We start from the raw sequence: 14,065 nt of genomic DNA on the forward strand, positions 1-14,065 counted from the left end.
ATCACACTTAGTAGTGTGCAGACTTAACTAATAATAAAGTACCGAATAATAATGTGTGTCTGTCCGCTCAGACGCTCTTGAAGCTGGGCATGGTAGCACCGCAGGCTGGGAAATGCGCATATAGCCAGGTCCCAGTTAAGCACAAAAACACTGCGCTCCCGGTATTCCCACTGCGTCCCAGTCAGTGCACCAGGCTTGTCCGTCTTATTTCCCAAGGACCCCACGCCTCCCCTGACGATCGCGGGAATGGAAGGTCTAAATTTCCTCCCCACCCCCAACCAGCCTCAGCATCGCCCCCCCCCCCCCCAAGCTCCCGGGGGATCTCGGGCCACATTCCGGCAGTAGTGTCAGTTTGCATGGCTTAATCCAGAGCTGGTCTCTGGAATAAACACAACCTTCGCTCCACACACAAGGCAGCCATTGCAAATGGTCCTGGCAAACAATAATCCAGAATGACACCCAAGAAAACATAAAAATAACAAAATAATATGGAAAACAGCAAACACAGGAGCTACTGCAGCTAGCGCAGCGCCATCTCTGCAAGTATAAGAACATATATCTCAAAGGGGAAGGTATGAAAATTAATTTGATCAGAGCTGGGAATAAGAAGAAAGTTTTTAATAAACAATGAAATGTTTGTGAGGAGGAAAGAATCAAGAGGAGGGTGGAAAGTAGGAGAGATGACATGAGAAAGCAGTGAATGGGATGGAGAACTGAATTGATAGGCAACTAAAGGCTCAGGCACACTTTCAGACCAGATAGAGGTATTTGCAATCAGAGGTTCTCTGTTGAGCACAGTCGACCCATGGATGTTGCATCCCAGCTGACTACATGGTACGCAAGCCAGGACAGTACGATATGGAGAGCAAGCTGTAGCCCATGGTGCAGGCTCCCCCTCTCCGTGCAGCTGGTGAATCCAAAGGAACGGCAGAGACCGAGACAGTTTGGCAGCACCAGCTTAGCAGGAATAGTCAGACAGTGTTGAACTTGTCCATCTTATTTCCCACGGCCCCCGCGCCTCCCCTGACGATCGGGAGGGATAGCAGTTCCATAGGGACTCCAGCTCCAGATTTTTCTTCAGCGTTTACTCCATGAGTTGGTAGAGCCACAAGACATCAGAGTTTTGAGGCCAGTGTTTTCCTTCTCTGAGATGAGCTGTCAACTATGACTGACAAGCCCCAAAGCAATTGGATTTATGGTGCCAGTAACCCACCTTTACTCCTCCTCCTGTCAGTAGAAATGGTTCTGCTGGGCTTAGTAGCTAAGCCACACGTGAAGGCCAGGAGCTGAACTTGATTATCAGAGATTATTTGAGATGCACACCATTGGGAACATTTCGAAGGTAGTGGGAGTTTATTCCCACTGCCACCCCAGCTATAACAGTCTTAAGGAACCGGGTATTTGCAAAATAGTCTATGTATTTGTTATAACTTGCTTAACATCTCCGAAATCCAATTTGATGTGCTGCATTCAGTGTTCATGGTGTAATTTCCTTTGGCAATGTGGTGGAAAAAGCAAGACTGTAACTGTTCAGTGTGTTTTGCTAAAATGAAAGGAATAAAAATGAATCAATGCATCACGGAGGGAGTGCTTGTGTCCCTGGATGGTGGGAAGAGTTAGAGAGTCAGCTGTTGCAGTTTCTGTGGTTGTATCAAAGAGTACTGGGAATGGCATTGGGCATTGGTGAAGATAGAAAAGTGAATTAGGGAGTCATGCAGGAAAAAACTTCCTCTGGAAGGCTAGAAGGAGAGTGGAATTTGACCTTGGGTAGAGGGGCCATCCTTAATGGGAGAAGAACTTGGTGAAATTAGTGAGAATGTTTTAAAGGAAGGAATGGGTGCAAGGCTGAAATTGACGGGTGCATGATGCGTAGACTTGTTGATCCGAAGGGCCTGCTTCCATCCTGTACGAATGGCAGTGCCACCAAAACAATGCTACCCCCAAGATAACAGACCCAGTCTGGTTAGACTTCATGCTAGATGCTGCTTTTTTGAGGCATTGCCTTGTGAAGATGTCCTCGATGGTGGGGAGGCTAGTACCCATGATGAGAATAATGAACAGTCAACATTTCCTGAAGACCCTTCGTCAGGACTGGAAGGAAAACGGGCAGATATTCGAGGCCTTCTAAAGAACATATTTAAAAAGTTGCATTCAGTTTCCAAATGGCAGCAGGTGCATTAGTATTGCAGACCAGTAAGGTGGAGATACTTGGGACTGTGAATTTTTTAATGTTTGTTTTAGCATGTGATTTTTTTTATTCAAGTGGCTAGAGCTTGACATTACCACATAACACCATCTGCTTAGGCAGACTCTGATTGTAATCGCAATGCTGCTTCCAGCACCAGGGGGAAAAGATATGAACATTGGACTTAAAGGTTATTTAAAGGTCACTGATATTGATTTCAATTCTTATAAATAATGAATACGAACAAAGTTCAGAGAGTTATGTATATATTTCTTGTGCTCCAAGGATGAGTGAGCCAGACTGGGTTAAGGTATCTATAACACAACCTTTTTGTTCTCTTTTAATCATTATTATTCCACTATTTTGTTTCCTCAGTTTTTCTGTCCCCTTTATTCTCTTCTATTTATTCCTTTTTATAATCTACTTGTCTCTTAACTAGTTTGAAGAGCAGGAATTATCCCTGTGTCTAGGCCAATAGCTACCCATTAGCATGTATATGTATACCTCCTGTTGACATGTATACCTCCTGTACCTAATAAAGTGGCCACTGAGTGTATGTTTGTGGCCTTCTGCTGTAGCTCATCCACTTCAAGGTTCGACTTGTTGTGCATTCAGAAATGCTCTTCTGCACACCACTGTTGCAACATGTTTTACTTGAGTTGCTATTGCCTTCCTGTCAGCTTGCATCAGTCTGCCCAATTTCTTCTGACCTCTCTCGATAACCAGGTATTTTCACCCCCAGAACTGCCACTCACAGGGTGTGTTTTGTTTTGCACCATTCTCTGTAAACTCTAGAGCAGGGGTTCCAACCTGAGATGACCCCTTGCTTAATGGTATTGGTCCAGGGCATAAAAAAAGGTTGGGAACCTCTAATCTAGCGACGATTGTATATGAAGATCCCAGGATATAATCAGTCACTCAAACCACCCTGTCTGGCACCAGAGTCACTTGGAATACATTCTTCCCTATTCTGATGTCTGGTCTGAACAACAACCGAACCTTTTGACCATGTCTGCATGCTTTTGTACATTAAATTACTGCCATACGATTGGCTGATTAGATATTTTCATTAATGAGCAAATGTACGGGTGTATCTAATAAAGTGGCCACTGTGTGTATGTAAAATTGGTCATTATCACATTGCAACCATAGCTGTGCCAATTGACTGCAGTGTTTCTCTGGTTGGCAATTAATGGTGAGCAGTGTGCCACAGGGGTTGATGCTGGGCCCACAACTGTTCACGATATACATTAACGATCTGGAAGAGGGAACAGAGTGTAGTGTATCTAAATTACGCAGAGGATACAAAGAGTCTGCAGAGGATACAGAGAGTCTGCAGAGAGATATAGATAGGTTAAGTGAGTGGGCAAAGGTCTGAAAGATGGAGTACGATGTTGATAAATGTGAGATCATCCACTTTGGAAGGGAAAATGGAAGATCAGATTATTTAAACAGTAAAAAATTGCAGCATGCCGCTGTGCAGAAGGACTTGGGCGTGCTTGTGCGGGAATCACAGAAGTTGTTTTGCAGGTGCAGCAGATATCAAGAAGGAAAATGGAATATTGGCCTTCATTGCTAGAAGGATTGGAGGGAGGTTATGCTGCAACTGTACAGGGTACTGGTGAGGCCACATCTGTAGTACTGTGTGCAGTTCTGGTCTCCTTACTTGAGGAAGGATATACTGACTTTGGAGGTAGCGCAGAGGAGATTCACCAGGTTGATTCCAGAGATGAGTGGGTTTAGACTGAGGAAAATTGAGTTGCCCGGGAATGTATTTGCTGGAATTCAGAAGGATGAGAGGAGATCTTATAGAAACATATAAAATTATTAAAGGGATAGATCAGATAGAAGCAGGAAAGTTGCTTCCACTGGTAGGTGAGACTAGAACTAGAGGACATAGCCTCAGATTCGGGGGAGTAAATTTAGGATGGAGATGAGGAGGAACTGATTTTCCCAAAGAGTGGTAAATCTGTCAGATTCTCTACCCAATGAAGCAGTGGAGACTACCTTGGTAAATATATTTAAGACAAGGTTGGATAGACTTTTGCATACTAGGGAAATTACAGTTACGGGGAAAGGAAGGTAGATGGAGAGGAGGCTGTGGCCAGATCAGCCATGATCTTATTGAATGGCAGAGCAGGCTTGATGGGCCAGATGGCCTTTCTCTGCTCCTATTTCTTAAGTGCTTATGATACCAACACTGCTGTGGTTCAAACCTACTTCAGTGGCTAAAAGCCTCCAGAAAGGTGCTATGTAAATGCAAAGATTTTTGATGCTCACTTGCAAACAACTGTAATGCTGTTTCCTCAGATTCTGTTGTTGCTCTCTGTCAGTTTTAAATGCAGCACCATGTCTCACTGCAATTGTTTTGTGAGTCCTTGACATCTGTACCTGTTCTCTTCTCCAGTGTGCAATTAATGCTACTCCAATCTGTTGATGTGATACTTAGTTGGCCCAAATTAAATGTTCCTGCATAATTTTCCATATATACTCTGTTAAAATGTTTGCCTGATTTTGTGAATCCCTGTTAGAAGCCTAGCAGTTTAGGCTTGTGCATCAAAATAATTCATGAATATTCTAAAAGATGTATTTAAAAATAAGTAGTGCAGGAATAGTGAGGGTGGTGTTAAGGATTCATTGTCTGTTCAGAATCTGATGGTGGAGAGGAAGAAGCTGTTCCAAAAGCATCGAGTGTGTGCCTTTGGGCTCCTGAATCTCCTCAGATGGTAGGAATGGGAAGAGGGCATGTCCTGGATGGTGAATATCCTTACTGATGGGTGCCACCTTTTTGAGTATTTTCCAGTATCAATGCAATCATCTGAATTTGCACCTGCGCTCAAATGCTGCATCTTTGGTCAGACTGAAGAGTGATTTATTCTGCTGAAGTAATAAAACCAAGGGTTCAATATGTTTTGAAAAATAACAAATCTAATACAGGCTCATGCAGAGAGTATGAAAGTGTTGTTCTCTTTGAGCAGTTGAAATGTGATGGGTCTGGACTTCGAAGTTGTCCAGTGCTTTACACCTCTCTGTCCAGGAAAGATTCTTTAAAATGGATCTCTCTGATTTGAACTTCTAAGCATCAATGCTGACCTTCTGTAATTTTTAGAGGCAGCTGATGGACGCTACCCCCCCTGAAAACTGCCGCCTTTTCCAATTCCCCTCTTCTGGAAAGCACTACAGGGCTATTAAAACAAAAAAAAACTTCCCACCATCTTTAAAGTTTCTTCTCTCAGGCAGTTAATCTGACAAACTATTCCAGTTAACCCTGCCCCCCCATCCCCTCTGTTTATGATCCACATCCCTGCACTGCACTGTAAACACTTCAAACCACTTCTTATAATGTTGATATAGTAAATACATGCTGGTATTTCTGTATTTGTGCACATTCCATATTAGAATTTTAACCACTAACTTTAATTATTTATTCTTTATAATTGACTTCTTTTGTTGCATGTACCTCCCTGACCAAGACACCAAAAGAAATTCCTAATACATGTAAATCTTTGATCTTTGAAATAGTCAAATCTTAGGTTTGTAGTCTTGGGAAGGACATGGATTGTTATGCTGATTTGCATGGACTTGTCTGCAGATTAATGCTGTATACGCTATTCATACAACCTCTGATCTTGGTGAAAATTTGCTTACTTGTACACTACTTGTTTTTGCTAAATAGAAAAGCAAGGTTGCAAATTGAGATGAAAGTACAGGAGTCATTGATAAAGAAATCATTGGACCCTGGGGGAAGAAAAAACCTCATTTTGAATGAAGTAAAAATTTGCAGCTTTCATTTTGAGAGCTGGAAGAAAGTTTCCTGTCCTGTCTATAGGATCTATAGAAAGTTGTGGTGGGTTTACCAGCTCAAAAGATAAAGATGTCTGGCTTAGCAGTGTTTAAGGGTTTGGTGGCAAAGTTTTGTCCTGATGTGTACTTCTGACAGTTTCTCACTGAGGATCCTACCCAGGTTAATGGATTTAATGATAAGAGGAGATCATTTAGCTTGTGAAGTAATCCATACACTCTCCTGATCATAACCACTATTTTAATACGAATTCAACACAAGCATTCTCAGCTCTTCTAATTCTCATCAGTAGAAGTTTTTACTCTGTAAATATCCTCCTATCCAATTTATCAATTGCATGGTTTGTTCCCTCCTTTTCATGAGTCCCTACCATGTCCCCCAAAATGTAATAAACTCTAAAATGTTGTTCCCTCTCTGCAAAGTGCTGTCAAGTATAAAGTGGTTGTGCTATGTTTCATCACAATTGGCAGCATGATACACTTAGACCTGGGAATATTGCATGGCACTGTGACATCAATCCATCACAAATATAGCCCTGTGTAAGATGATTAGCTCGTTTTAACCAATTGAGGCTTATCCAAAGAAGCGATGATGTTGTGGGCTGGTAACCATGGCAGTGTCACCAATAACCTTGCTGCCGACGATGCAGACTAAGTGAGTCTTCTTGGCTGATAATCAGACCCTTTAGAGGCAGGCCTACTGCCACAGGTTATCTCTTGAGAACGAATTAAGAATTATTTTACTCAGTCATAGTTCTCCGTTTTCTTCAGACTATGACTGAGCTATGACTTCTGAGTAGCTGCGAATAGAATTCAGTGTTCAATTGAACACTAAATGCTTATTGTTCGCTTTCACACTGAAACCTTTCAATCATAGTTTTTAAAAATTTTTTAAAGAAAAACGTTTTTACTTGTGTACCTCAAGTTAGCAGAGATTTTGTATAGTCAATGAGTACTGACAGCATTATTCAGAAGAACCCGCTGAGAATTAATGAGCTGAGTGAATCATTGAAATTAACTGGACTGAAGCACTCTGGGCTAATCACTTGTCTCTACTTAAACTGATTCACCACTCTGGTTATGTTAGGTTTAGTGACTCCGAGACAGTTCCTTCAGTGGCATCACCTGTCACTGTGCTTGTAACTGATGTGGGAAATCAACTGAGAGGCAAGCAAAAGTATTAAAAATTTAGATCTGGATTTATTTATAATGTGTACATGGAAGAATAAAATGAAACATGTCATCTGCGTGAACAGCCAATGCCTAAGGATGTGCTGGGGAGAGCACGCATTCTGGCAGCAGCATAGCATACCCGCAATGCTCAGCAGAACACAGAACACAACTACTAACAAAACAGCAACAAAGTGAGTCCCTTTCCTTCCTCCTACACACCCACACGTGGACAGTCCTCCAACTCCAGGCCTGAGCTCCCGAGTTTCCAGTGCCCAGGCTTCAACCATTAGCCTTCGGCCTTTGACTTCCAATTGACCTGAACTAAATTAGACATGCTGGCAAGAGATGTATATATTTAAAACTGCAACCTTCCCCGAGTTACCTTGTTGCATCTAGACACTACAAAGATTAATCTCCAGACACTGTCTTTAGCAACTGGAGTTTTAAATAATTTTTAATTAGATACCTATTTAATCATAATAGTGGAACATAGAACAGTACATTACAGGAACAGGCCCTTTGGCCCATAATGTTGAGTAATCAAATGGCTAACTAAATGAAGCACCTTCAATAACTCCAAAAGACTGAAGTAGGGTAAATACAGAAAGGTTTTTATTCGCTGTACAATACGACTTTCATGCTGCGTGTCTGCCCCTGGACTGAGGGGGAGGGGCAACGCAAAATCACCTTTATTCAGGGGTCTGTGGGAGGAGCCACAGGGGCAGTCAGCAGAGGGGTGTGTCCAGACAGTTAACCCGGTTACAACATATATATGGTTTACCACATGAAACTAGTCCCTTATGCCTGTATGGTGTCCATATCCTTCTATTTTCCTCACGTTTGTGTGCCTATCTAATCATGCCTCATGTTTCTGCCTCTACCACCACTCCAGGCAGCACATTCCAGCCACCCGCCATTTTCTGTGAGGGGAGGGAAACTTGCTCCTCACATCTCTTTTAAAATTATCCCCTCTCATCTTAAGTGCGTGCCCTTAGCCCCAAACTTGCAGGGGAACTCCGCCATGCTTCACTGTTGGCTGCAGACACGCATCCATGTAGCACTGTCCAGCTCTTCTACGGGCAAACTGCCTCCTGCTTGAGCCAAACATTTCATATTTTTCTGAAATATATTGTTCTGCCCCTCAGTCCTTGAGTTTTTGTGCGTAGGCGAGCCTCTTGGCTTTGTTTCCACTTTAGAGGAATGGCTTTCTGGCAGCAACTCTGCCAAGACTTCAGACTGTAGAGGGGTGTAAATTGAGTTCCAGTGAAGTCAGAGCTGATGGCAGTGCTGCATTTCTTCTGATTTGGAAGCAATGTTGGTTCGATGCATCTTTGGCCTGCTGCACTCATTTTCCGTGGCTGTCCACCGCGTTTCTGATCCTCAGCCTTGCCTGTTTCTCTGTGCTTCTTCAGAAGAGCTTGGATGGCACATCTTGAAAGTCCTGTCTGCCGTGAAATTTCTGCTTGGGAGAGACCTTGCTGATGCAGGATGACCACCTTGATTCTTATTGCTGTGCTCACTCTTGCCATGGTGGAAGAATTGATGATTCGAACATTAAACTGGCACATCTACGACACCCTCACTCTTGGTTTGATTGTCCTTCGCCCAGTCTGATCCAGTTTAGTTCATTCAGCTCATGTCATTGATCATAGCATCCTGTTTGTTATCTTTGTTTAGTCATGCACTGGGCTACATACCTACAAAGTAATTAAGATTTTATTTGAAAAGTGTTCTTAATTAATATGTTGCTTTCCTTAAATACAAAATTTCTCTAACATTAAATTTTTTGGAAGATGAATGTTTGAAAATCTAAAAATTTGTCTTTTTTTTTTACTGACACACTAATATAGAAGACAAAAAATAAGCATCTAAAGCAAAATTTTGTATTTAAAAAAAATGTAGGGTGCCTGAGACTTTTGCACGGTATTGTATATGCATCAGCAACAGCACGGATCCCTGCAGAATACCACTAATTACAGACCTCCACTTCGAATAATAGTGGAAGGGTTGTAATTATTAGCAATTTGATGTGTAGAAAAGAAAGATTAGGGTCATGTGTTACAGAAGTGGGGAAAAACCCTTCCCTCTCATTATCTAATGAACTTGTACAGGTGTGAGTTAACTTAAAGGGCCAATTAGAATTTTGTAATTGGTTTGCAGTAGACTATCTAAACCAATTTCTGTGCCAATGGGCTGCTGCTCCTTTACTGTTTCCTTGTGTATATGTTCACAGGAATAGTTTAAAATGGCAATAATGTACTACTGTAGGGCAATCACATTAGAAATCAACCGCATTTGCTCTGTGCTGAGCAGAATACAAGTTTAAATCGGAAGAAGGCAGTTAATCTGCTAGGTTGCTCCTTTTTCTCCAACTTTCGTCACCTTTCTTCCACTCCCTCCTGCTCCTCCCAAATATTCCAGTACAAAATATGTCCATAAAGGTTTCAATGGATGTGCTAATGAGACTCTCAGCTTGCTTCTGGGAGTGAGGGGGATTAAATATAGCACCCATGAAGAATAATTCTCAACAAATTCAAATCTGCAGAAATCATATCAGGAAAGTACTTTGCCAGTCTCTAATTTGTCGTAGTTCACTTTATTTTGATCCAATATAACACATTGCACCCACTTTTGAAAACACATCCCTCATCTCACCGTCACATTTATGTGAGACTAGGAGCTTTGAACTGGTAATGCCTTAACTCTTGTGAGAGTAACAGGAGACCATCCATATTCAGAATCATATTTGTTTTGCATTTTTGATGCCTTTAATGTCTAATTGTCCTTAAGTATGTATAAAATATTGTGAGTTGAATTGCATTCTGAACATGTAGAGGGAAGATTACTTGTTAGCTTGCCATGTCCTCCAAACTTGAGAACTAGGCTTTTCGTTCTTAAATATGGTTGATTGCATTAATATATCAAGCCAGAGTGATGGTAACCCTGTGATATTTTTTTCTTGTGGAAGATCTACTGAAAGCCTGATTTGGCTAGTTCTTATTTTGGATAAAATATTGGATTATGCCGCATGGTATGCAGCACTGTGCAGTAGTTGCTTCGTATCTCGCCAAAATATTCATTGTCTTCTACCTCGCACTTTGGGAAATTCATTGCTGCGGCTTAGTATACCTAGAGTTTCAAAGACTGTAAGATGTAGGAGCACAATTAGGCCATTCGGGCCATCGAGTCTGATCTGCCATTTCATCATGCCTGATCTGTTCCCTGTCACCCTCATTCTCCTGCCTTCTCCCCATATCCTTTCATGGCTTGACTAATCAAGAACCTATCAACCTCAGCCTTAAATGCACCCAGCCGCCTGTGGCAACGAATTCCACAGAAATTCATCTGCATTCTCTGCCTGTGCTTCTCTACATTCAAAGCAATGTACCCCCTGGCCATACTGGAAAGTGTTGCATTAGGGCTGATGTAACCAACCTTCATCTCCTGTTCAGACTGGCTCAGAACTTTGACACAAGAAGTTATTTTCCCAAAAAGTGTATCTGATAATCTTGTACTGGGTAATATTAATATAGCTGAGCATCCAAAAAATACCTGGTGACTACAGTAACTGGATGGAAAAATACAAAAGAATTGTCACATGTACATTTAAATATGTATATAGACAATCAAATGTTTATCTTTGCATGAACAACCAACATAGTCTGAGGATATGCTGAAGGCAGCCCACAAGTGTTGCCCTGCTTCCGGTGCCAACACAGCATACTCACAACTTCCTACCCTTTAGTAACTCGTATGTCTTTGGAATGTGGGAGGAAACCGGAACACCAGAAGGAAATCCATACAGTCATGGGGAGAACATGCAAACTCCTTACAGACAGCAACGGGAATTGAACCCCGATCGCTAGCGCTGTGTAGAGTTACGCTAATCGCAATGCTTCACGTATGAAGTATTCTTGGGTTTGTCCATGTGGGAGTAAAGAGGAGCAACAGGGGGGGGAAATGCTTCCTGCATTTGGCTCTCAAACAGCACAGGCTGGCTACCAACCTTCAACCTGTATCATGCTGTGAGGTGAGGGGGGACTCGTGCATTGGGTGAAGATGGGAATACTATGTCTGCATTCTAAGGGTGGTCTCAGATTCTCCAAATTTAAGTTCAGTGGTAAAGCAGCTCATTTTCTGTCTGGGAATTTTGTATGCTCTTGTATCATTGCTTCTAAATGTTCCATTATCCAGAGCATTGTTGAAGTTTCTCGAAGTTCAGGTAAAGGAGAAACTTCCCTGAACTTCAAGGTGTTGCATGCAATGTAGGAGACATTTTAAAATTACTTTAATCCCAATGTTGTAGTTTCTGTTGTCAGACTGAAAGTCACCAGTTGCATCCTGACCTGTGTGAACTGAGATGATCTTGCTGAGGTTGGCAGTGATGATATGATTAGCTTTGCGAGTGATGTCAGCTGAAGAACTTGCTTATTTGCTGATGAAGTGCCTTCACTGGAAAGTATATGCGTGCGTGCATCAACTGATAACTAGATCGGTTCTCTAATTCTAGCCTTGTTGAGTAATGCACCTCGCTGTTTGTTCTGAAGAATAAGCAGAATGCTGTCATAGTGGAGGGTTTCTGTCTCTGCTGCGCCCACACTTTGCAAGAAGTCCATACCTCTGGGCCACAGAAAGCTTTGAAAATACAGGTGGAACGAAAGCAGGAGATAAAAATCTGTCATGAGAGGGGTGAGGATGAGATTTGATGCAGTCATAAAAATTACTCTGAAGACTGGGCAAAGCCGGAGGCGAAACTCAAAGCTCTGCTCCTTGCACTTGAGAGGCTGGAGAAGGCCAGGCCCAGTGACAGGCATGTTAATGAAATTTTCTCAGTTGGTCACGCGGCTGTTCCTTTGAGATTAGAAAATCAAGCAACCAGCATCAACAAGTCTTCTGCGGTGCATTTTTACAATTATGTTCCCATTAAGCAACCATCTGTAACTCCGATCTGCACCTGTATTCCAGACGTGTAAGATGGTGTGACTAATTTTATTGCAAGTCGTTTTGTCTCTTAATTAACTTTTTTTTTTCTTTTCCTTTGCAAAAGGCTCCGTCGCAGTCGGCACAGCAGTTGAAGTTTACTACCTCGGACTCCTGTGATCGTATCAAAGATGAGTTTCAGTTTCTGCAAGCCCAGTACCACAGGTAATGAGACTTCCTTGAACTGAAGGTTGCGTGTCAGGCATGCACATTACTAGAAACCATTTCACTTCAGGGATAATAAATGGCAGTGTGCAGCAAGTACTGAAAGGTTAAAGTTGCAATTCATTTCATCTAAGCTTCAGTGCACATTAAGTTGCCAATAATTTTATTATTAATGCCTAAATCCTGAAGGCAGCTTTTTTGAGTGATGTCTTTAATCTTCAAGTATTAGTTTATTAGACTATTAATAGTCAGCTGCACAAGAGGTCTGCACACTGAAATAAAAAGAAGCAAATGCTGAAAACAGTCAGCCAATCAGGCAGTATCTGTGGAAAGATAACCCACGTTGCTGTTTCAGTCTGTGGACTAGAAAGTGCAGACTTTCGATTTTCATTAACTGTGAAATCAAACAGCAGAAGGGCAGTGTTGTGTGTACAAAAGAATGGCAGCAAATATTCAGGCATGTTGCGAAGACTCGAGGCCCGGAGTTGGAGGGAGAGGTCGGGGAAACAGAGGGATGACCTTGGAGGTGTATAAAATCAAGGCTTATGGTAGATAGGGTGAATGTACAGTCTTTTTTCTCAGGAAAAGGAACAAAAACTGGAGGACATAGGTTTAAGCTGAGAGAGGAGAGATTTGAAAGGAACCAGCGGGATGAATTTGCTGTGCAAAGTATAATTCTTACTGGATAGCTGCCAAAGAAAATAGCTGAGACAGGTACAGTAATATGTTAAAATAGCTGAGACAGGCTAGCAAAGGTTCAGAGCAGGGGTTCCCAACCTTAATGCAATGGACCAATACCATTAAGCAAAGGATGTGTGGATCCCAGGCTGGGCATTCCTAGTTTAGAGGGATATAAAGTTCAGTCCAGAAAAGTGTGAAGTGATACACTCTGGAAAGTTGGTTTTGATGGAGAGCATAAAGTTCATGGTAGGAATCTTACTGTGAAGGAACAGAGGGATCTTGGGGTCCAATTGCACAGATCTGTCAAAGTTGTTGGAATGATTAAGAAGGAGTTTGGTGTATTGGTATTTATTAGTCGGGAGATTATGTTCAAGGTAATGTTGCAAGTTTTAATGTTTATAAGACTCTGCTTAGACTATGCTTGTATTGTGTTCAGTTATGGTTTCCTCATTATACAAAAAGGTTGAGTGAGCTTGGGCTTTTCTCTTTGGAGTGGAGGAGGATGGAAGATGTTTTGATAGAGGTGTATAAGAGGTATAGATTGAGTGGACAGCATTACCTTTTTCCCAGGATGCAAATAGCTAAATATGTGATTCCATTCTTTTAAGGTGATTGGAGGAAAATATAGAGGGGGATGTAAGAGGTATTTTACAGAATAGTATGTGCACTGCCAGGGATAGAGGTAGATACATCAGGGACATCTGAGAATCTCCTGGATAGGCACATGGTTGATAGAAAAATGGAAGGCAATATGGGAGGAAAGAGTTAGATGGATCTTGCAGGAGGTTAAACGGTCGGCACAACACTGTGGGCTGAAGAGCCTGTACTGTGTTGCACTACCCCTTGGTCTTTCTCCAGTTGGGTTTCCTATGGGTGGTCATATTTTCTTTCTTTACCCAGTGATGAAAGAGCTTAATCTGACTGGCCTCTGTAAATAGTCTTGAGTGTGTAGGTGAATGGTAAACTCTGAAGAGAATTTGTGAAAATGTGGGAGAATTAATGTTAGATTGTCGTAAGTGGATGGCTGATGGTTGTCATGGATTCATTGGGCTGAAAGGCCTGTTTATACCATCTCTGTCT

The 14,065-nt window shown here is 42.0% G+C and overlaps 1 protein-coding gene across 3 annotated transcripts in view; it reads left to right on the forward strand.

The window, feature by feature from the left end:
- LOC134337462 (TLE family member 5-like) overlaps positions 1–14,065 on the forward strand; it is a 153,088-nt gene that overhangs the window by 30,614 nt on the left and 108,409 nt on the right. For all 3 annotated transcript variants that reach the window (XM_063032495.1, XM_063032494.1, XM_063032493.1), the window contains exon 2: positions 12,207–12,304. In XM_063032495.1, coding sequence (XP_062888565.1) covers positions 12,207–12,304 — 98 coding nt within the window. The remainder of the gene's footprint in view (positions 1–12,206; positions 12,305–14,065) is intronic.

The sequence above is a fragment of the Mobula hypostoma genome, chromosome 24 (genome assembly GCF_963921235.1).
Source record: "Mobula hypostoma chromosome 24, sMobHyp1.1, whole genome shotgun sequence".
Classification (NCBI taxonomy): domain Eukaryota; kingdom Metazoa; phylum Chordata; class Chondrichthyes; order Myliobatiformes; family Myliobatidae; genus Mobula; species Mobula hypostoma.